Source organism: Silene latifolia, chromosome 5, assembly GCF_048544455.1.
Source record: "Silene latifolia isolate original U9 population chromosome 5, ASM4854445v1, whole genome shotgun sequence".
Lineage (NCBI taxonomy): Eukaryota > Viridiplantae > Streptophyta > Magnoliopsida > Caryophyllales > Caryophyllaceae > Silene > Silene latifolia.
The window spans coordinates 21563353-21571529 of record NC_133530.1 but is presented as its reverse complement, the minus strand read 5'-3'; the positions used below and the strand labels follow the sequence as shown (position 1 = coordinate 21571529).

Sequence of the window (8177 nt, the reverse complement as noted above, 5' to 3'; positions counted from 1 at the left end):
TACTGAATGTCTCAATGACTTTAATTGGTAGTATGAAAATATAAGTTCTGAAAGAGACTTGAAATCCTCAACAAACATGTAAAAATCCGTCTCAAAATAATTGCAACTACAACAAAAAATTAAATTACCTCAATAACCTTCCCAAATTTATAGATGTAGGGTTTTAGGATTGAGCATTAATTAATCAAACATAAGTTTAATTTAATTAACAGATTCTAGGCAGGTTATCCCAATTACAGGAAATAGGATTCCAATCACCACCATTGTCTTCATAATCTGAGGGGCTTAATGCAGGTAATGGTGGAGGCTGTGGCATCATGTCGAGTTCGTCGTAATTGTTTTCTGAACTTACAACTGAGGTTGCTGATTGCCCAATTGGGCTTTCACTGCCTCCGCCATCGTTGCACCATCCTGGAGCACGTACTAGGGACGGGATTAAGTCGAGGATGTTTGATAAGTCGTCGTTCCCTGAGTTCTGCTGCTGCCCTTCTGGCTCTTCTTTCTTGATACCTGCAGCATTACAATTATAGTCTATTAAACACAACTACAAGCAACGAGAAAACACTCGGAAATTCGTGTTAGATGTTCAACATCGAAAATTCTTATTTCAGACGCTAGAGATGTCACTTTTTACCCTGAAAATGATGTGAAAAATAAATGTAACATGTTATAAGAATAACATGTTGCTCGTCTTATTTCAGATGAGATGCAGCTGTCTGAAGCAAGACGTGTTGGTTCAACATATAGCCTCCATAGTCCACCTTATATCGATATTTTCTCGAGTATGATGATTCATTGACAACCATGAATACAAACTCGACACATTATTTTTTCCATAATTAGTCTCCCGTAAAGGCCTATTCAATGTCCTAGTATCCTATACTCCATACGTCTCAATTATTTGTTTACTTTTAAGTAAAAATAGTATCAAAAGTAAATAAATAATTGAGACGGAAAAAATATTACTTCCTCGATTATTGTTCACAACTGATTCTTTGTACAAAAGTTTGCCCTACCACATTAAAGCACTTATATGAAGACAAAACAATAGAGTCATGTATTGACTTTTGAATCATCACATCTTAAAAATGAAGGCAAACCTCGAAGAAAGCAATTCTACAAGAGGGAACTTCATCTAGAGAAGAAAGGCCAACAATTTTATGCAATTGTCTTATTTCTTTTTAGCAAGTGGTGGTCAAACAAAACTACTCTAGGAAAGGTGTGTCTATTTGAAGAAATTAAATATGGTCTAATTCCCATTCTTGAAGATTAGCACACACACCCATTTTTTAGATACTAGTTGACTTCTAACTTAACCAGAAGTCTCGGGAGTTCGAGTCCTACGAATGTAACAATATTAAGGCTCATATGTTACCACCCTTTTTGTCTTAGCCTACTTAAATTCGGACTAAATCAGATGATACACAAAAGAAAAACATAAACATGTTCGAACAATGGACGTCGTTGTAATAGAGGGGGCTCAACAAGAATGTATCAACGCTTCCCCACAACATTCTAGGAAAATATTAATACCTCCGTCTCAATCATTTGTTTACCTTTAATTACAATATTATTTATAAAAAATAAAACAGCTAAAAAATGGTTAAGACAAAGAGGGTAATAAAATCAATCTAATCGTCACGAGGGGAAAAAAAAACTTGCATAATCGAAACCGCGTCCCTAGGACCCAAGTACGATCCCACTTAAGGACCTAATTATTTTGGAAAGGCTAAGCTATTTATTTGAAATATTCATGAAAATGACTAGTATAAAAGGTTAAGATAGTGAAAGGTTGATTACAATTAGGATACCAATTGAGGAATTTGATAGAATAAAGTGGTGTAATAAATGTTGCACTAAAACGATATGCCACTACAACATTAGTAATATGTCTACTTTTAAACCACTAAAACTCCATTTGAAGATTAAAAAGAAATTCTATAAATTATACATTTGAATTTTGGAATTTACTGAGCTAAGAAATAAGAATTCATCCCAAAGTAGTAAATATTTTTTTATATAGAATTTGCTAAACAGAGTAAAACAGGGTAAAATCTTAAGTAGAGGAATGTGAATTGTGAACCCATATAATCTAAATACTTGTATTGATTTAATAGTTACCGTCTTCTGAAAAACCATCTCAAAATAGTTACCCTCCCAATAATGTCTAATTTGAATATGGTGGACCTAATTTGAAAGTACAATAGCTATAGATTAATGCTCTTACATTTTTCAGGACAAGATCGTCTGAAACAAAAAATTGTGTTGGTCTTACTATAAGCCATATCAAACATGTATCTTAGTCTAGTGATTGTGGCGAAGGTATCATGGAAAACAGGTCTCCAGTTCAAATCCCTCATTTCCGGTATTGTACCGCCCTTATGGCCCATCTAAGTCCCCCCAAAAAAGATTGCAGCATTAAAATCCAAAATTAAATTGAACTGCTACTCTAATAAATGTAACCCAGTGATAAAATCTGAACAAATCTGTACTACAAAACCAAAATGATCCAATGTTGTTCCTATTATACTAAGACAAATTTAAGATATTTAATATGGCACATTCATAGTTACACTTCTTTAAGAGGGATTACAAAGAACATTTTTTCAGTATGAATATAAAACGTAAACAAATGAATGAGACGAAGACAGTAACTTATATAATCAACTAAAAGGTTAAGTGAAACTAACCAGTGAAGGAGTTTTCAGAGGTGGGATCATCCCATTGAAGACCATAATCTTCTCTTTCCCTCTTTATGCCGCGACCCGCCACCTTAATCTGAGCTTCTTGGAGCAAATCATCCAATAACCCGCTTTTAGTCCGACCGACATTTGGATTTGGATTATCATTGTTGTTATTAACCTTATTGTTATCTATCACCTCTTGGTGGTTGATAGTTACATTTTGGTCATGTTGGTTTGAAGGGAGCTCAAAGTTACCATTTGGGTTAGAAAAACTTAAACCCTCGGACCCAAACCGAGGCTGAAACACTTGACCCGACTCAAATCCGTACCCAGACCCAACCCCAACCCCAACCCCAGTTGAGCTAAACTGAAATGTACCCATTTGGGCCTGGGAGGAAACAAGACGACTCGAGAAGGTATTTGGATAGCGCATTACGAGTTGAGGAGACAAGAAAGGGGGAGGATGGTGTAAGGAGAATAAGGATGAAGGTAATGAAACAGGGTTGAAGAGTGAAAATGTGTTGTGATTGTTATTTTGTTGGAATGAATATGGTTGAAGTGATGATGTTTTCGGTGTTTGGGTCGAATTCGAATTATTCTGACTCGGGTATAACGGTAACCCTTGTCTTAATCTTCTCTTCACCCTCGTGTTCCAGTAATTCTTAATCTCATTATCAGTTCTTCCAGGCAACTGCAACAAATTTAAATTATACACAATCAAATCAAATATCGATCATAAAACCCGGTTTAAAATTACGTTAACCCGAAAACCAAATTATGATAATCGTCAATCGATGTCGATTTTGACCAAGCCAAATTAACATTTGATGTGCACGTGAGAAATTGGACAACAAAATATTGGACATGTAAGAAAAGAGACAGAAGAACATGTCAATGTAGAAGTACAAGAAATCACAGAAACATACAATGTCAGGGGATCATCAAAAAAGTACTGCAAAATCTCTGCAAAAGTCCAACCACCACATTACAGCTGTGATTTTTACGGGGAGCTGATATTGCCACGAGAGTTTTCAACTGCTCCACTGGTATTTCAACTCATTGACTAAAATGCCCTTATCTATCTTTACTCTTATACAAAATGGACCCACCTTCTCAAACCATGTAAACTTTTACCAATCTTTTCTGTTTCTCTTTCACCCTCAAGAAAAAAAAGCCTTACTGTATTATCTCCATCATCATCTCTCCAAATCCCATCACCATCTTCTCCATTTCTTCGTTTCCATGGCTTGATTTCTAAATTATGAATCTTTAATCTATTTATTTTCACTTCATAATTTTTAAAACAGTAATTTTATTAGCATATCTTGATCACTAAATGAGGGATTTCGGATTCCCTCCACACATATCATGTACTAATGAAAGTCAAATTCAAATTGGAATTTCGGATCCCCTAGACAACACGTATTCTTATTGTCAATCCATAGCTTGATTTTTGAGGCGGGTTTTCAAGGGGATTATAGGCTAAGGTATTTCGACATAAAATGGAACTAGGCGCGGTGGTTGCTGATTTGGGGTGCTTCCGGCGGTTGCAGGAGCATCATTGGTTGACCGTAGACCGTAGTGGTGGGCAGCTCAAATTAGTAGTTGGCGGTGCGATCGGAGGAGCTCCGATGTCAGGTTTTTTAAACAGAAAAGATGGCAGTGAATTGGATTACTTGTTGGTAATTGGTAATTATGGTGGTGTATAAATGATGGGTGAAGTGAATGGAGGAGGTTAGGATATGTTAATTAATGCCTTAATGGTAGAAGGAGGTAGTAACGAAGGTAGTAGGTGTGGCTCAGGATGGAAATTGAGCACTAAATCAACTTAATCAATCAAGTGATGATAGAAAACATTAAAAATTCATACCTTAAGAATCAAGCCAAGGAACCAAAAGAAATGGAGAAGATGGTGATGGAATGTTGAGACTTGAGAGATGACGATGGATTGGAAAAATAGCAGGGGGTGTTGGGCCCATGTTTTAATTAGAGTAAAGATAAATAAGAGGGTATTTTAGTCAATAAATACAAAAAACCAGTGGAGCAGTTGAAATCAGTAGTGGCAATAACAGCTCCCTTTTTACGCCAGATTATGTGCGCCCACCAAAAAATGTGAGAAAAATGTCTGGATTTTTTTTTTTACAAAAATAATCTAGAGATTTCGTTTTAGTGCGGTCGATTTTTAGACTATCATCTGAATTACAACCGTGTAAATGTTTAAAGGTTGGTTAAAAAAATAAGAGAGTTATATTGAATCAAGAAATGAATACATGCACATAAATTTCCGCGACGAAATAAAAAAAAAGTACAAAAATAATTCACACATCAACAAAATACCCAAAATTCAGAGCTAAAAACCAATAGAAAGACAAAAACGAAAATTAGAGGAGAAAATAAATTAAAATTAAAATGAAATAAAATAAAATCATGCACACAAATCTTACACATGAATACATGATGATAAAACTAGTAGACCGAAAAAATTGTTTTTTTTTTTAAATTTAAAAAACTAGGAAAAAAAATCAATTAATTAGAAAACAATTGAAATTAAACCCAATTCAACATAACAAAATTATTAAAAATACCTATTTAGCACCAAAAACCAACATCACCACCTAGTGCCTTATCGACTGAAGCAAAATTAGAGGATATAAAAGGACGGATGTACACAGCGCTAATTAATCAACCTCATGTTAACAATACAAAGAGACTGTTTTCAATCAACAAACGAGTCATAAACACAAAAAAAACCACCTAGTGCCTTAACAGCGTTAATCAACCTTATGTCACCAACACAGAAACACTGTTTCCGATATCAGACATAATAAACCGGAAAAAAAAAACAGAGGAGAAATAGAGGTGGAATGTACATGGGAAGAAATGCGGGCCCACTTGTTACCAAGCTTAGAATGAAGATCAATAATAAGACGTTCTTCATCAATAGAAAATGCACCCTTTTTCAAATTTGGTCTTAAATGATTAGCCCATCGTAATCTACAACTTTTTCCACATCTTTGTAATCCTGTATTTCTTTGTACTGCATTCCAGTTACCTTCTCCATGTTTATTTACGTATTCCATTAAGACCGCGTCCTCTGCGGCCGACCAGGGCCCCTTTTTTAACATTGGTTGTTCGCCGTCTCCCGTTCCGTCTATGCTTGTTGTTGTGGTGGTCATTTTTGGGATTTTATGGTGTTTTTAAGGGAATTAAGGGGAAGGGAGAAATGGTGTTGGTGTGTTTAAGGGGTTTTATATGGGTGAGGGTCTTATGTACGTAAGGATGGCCACATGGATTTTTTTGCTGTTTTTGTGTGCTTTTGCTTTTTTTCTTTTTCTTTTTCTTTTTATTGGAAATAAATAAATAAATAAAATTATTTGGGTTTTGTGGATTTTTTTTTTTTTTTTTTTTTTTTTTTTTTTTTTTTGTCATTTACAGCAGTGAAATTGCGTGAAATGAACAAAAAAGAGGTGGAGGGTTCTAGGTTGTGGATGAAGGTTTTTGATGTTACTACTAGCTATGTTTTGTAAGAAACATGATTAGGTAATTTTGATGTTGACAGATTTAAAAATTACGAGTATAATAATTAGAGGAATTTTCTTTTGATTCTTTTGAATTGTCCCAATTTTCTAAGGATCGAAAGTAGTATAACTTTGCAATTATCCAAGTATGATGTATGTCTACGAGTTGTGTATGAGTTTTGGAATAAGATTCACATTTTTCTTTTTTTCTATCGATAGGACTTATTTCATGTGTATAACTTCGCAATTATCTAATTATTTGTTTTTTTCATTAATACATTTCAGGTACATTGGCCCACTTGCGTGATTTGTAGGGAGTAGTCTTAGGATGAGGTTTCTGTAAAGAAGTTCTTAGGGTATGCACAAGCTTAAGTTATACGAAGTAGTATGTCGAAAGACTCGTGTTAGTGCATGGGATTAGTACACAACCTGGCTAACTAGTATGAGTAATTAACGTCTAATCCAATTTGCAAGAACTGACTTGGGTACATAAAGGCGTGTAAAGTAGTACCATAACAGTTACTATATGAGATTTTTCAACATACATGATACACCATTAATAAGAACACGAGAATCTTGTGATATTCGCGCAATTTAGGGTCTACGACAGTTACTATATGAGATTCTTAACCATACACCATTAATAAGAACACGAGAGTCCTGTGATATTCGCGCATTTTAGGGTCTACGACAATTACTATACGAGATTCTTCAACATACACCATTAATAAGAACACAAGAGTCCTGTGATATTCGCGCATTTTAGGGTCTACGACAGTTACTATACGAGATTCTTCAACATACACCATTAATAAGAACACGAGAGTCTTGTGATATTCGCGCAATTTAGGGTCTACGACAGTTACTATATGAGATTCTTTCAACATACACCATTAATAAGAACACGAGAGTCCTGTGATATTCGCGCATTTTAGGGTCTACGACAGTTACTATACGAGATTCTTCAACATACACCATTAATAAGAACACGAAAGTCCTGTGATATTCGCGCATTTTAGGGTCTATAACAGTTACTATACGAGATTCTTCAACATATACCATTAATAAGAACACGAGAGTCCTGTCATATTCGCGCATTTTAGGGTCTATTACAGTTACTATACGAGATTCTTCAACATACACCATTAATAAGAACACGAGAGTCCTGTGATATTCGCGCATGTTACTGTACGAGATTCTTCAACATACACCATTAATAAGAACACGAGAATTTTTTGATATTCCTGCATTTTAGGGTCTTTTTAATATATATTTATGAAAGTTAAGTTATTGATGAGAGCTCATATGATTTTGTTCGTAAAACGTGTTGCCAAAATACAATTCTCATTTCAGTACAAAATTAAGAAAAACTCCAAAATTTTGGACTAAAACCCACAACCACGAAATGGGCCTAATTTTATAACCTTATTATAGGTATGTTGGACTACAAGTGGATTTGCCTCTAGACCTTTATCATAATCAATTGTGTGTTGTGACTAACAAATATGCTATTAGAGAAAATTTACAAAATAGGAGTACTAAGGGTTTGGGTACAACATTTTTTTCACCAAAATACACGCTTAATGACATTTACTTAATCTTCTTGATTAATATGCATTTTCAAGTTGTTTTTAAGGATAGTACAAGAAATGTGACAAATTAATGAATAGTCAATTTAAAAGTCTTTAATTAATAGACAAAATTTAAAATTTTATATATATCATGCATACATTGTATGGGTTGTGTACATATTGAGTGACACTAAATTTGAAGAATGATTTTCGAATATGAGGTTGAGCTCAGAAATTGTTACCATTTCGGATTTAGCTTCAGTTTAATTCACAACATGTTTGTTTAATCAAGTAAAAATAAGTGTTTTGGTTAGTACATCATTTGCTTATTTTATTGATACTTCTTCTATTAAATCCTTGTTCCTTAAATTCTTTTATTTAGATAAACTAGTGTAGATCCCGCG

The 8177-nt window shown here is 34.4% G+C and overlaps 1 protein-coding gene across 1 annotated transcript; it reads right to left on the bottom strand.

Annotated features, from left to right (window-relative positions):
- On the bottom strand, positions 1-5965 carry LOC141657041 (uncharacterized). Its single transcript, XM_074464153.1, has 3 exons — positions 5555-5965; positions 2691-3375; positions 1-510 (listed from the first exon to the last, which is right to left on the bottom strand). The coding sequence occupies exons 1-3, from the start codon at positions 5858-5860 to the stop codon at positions 206-208; spliced, it is 1296 nt and encodes a 431-aa protein (XP_074320254.1). The 5' UTR covers positions 5861-5965; the 3' UTR covers positions 1-205.
- Between the last annotated feature and the right edge of the window lie 2212 nt (positions 5966-8177).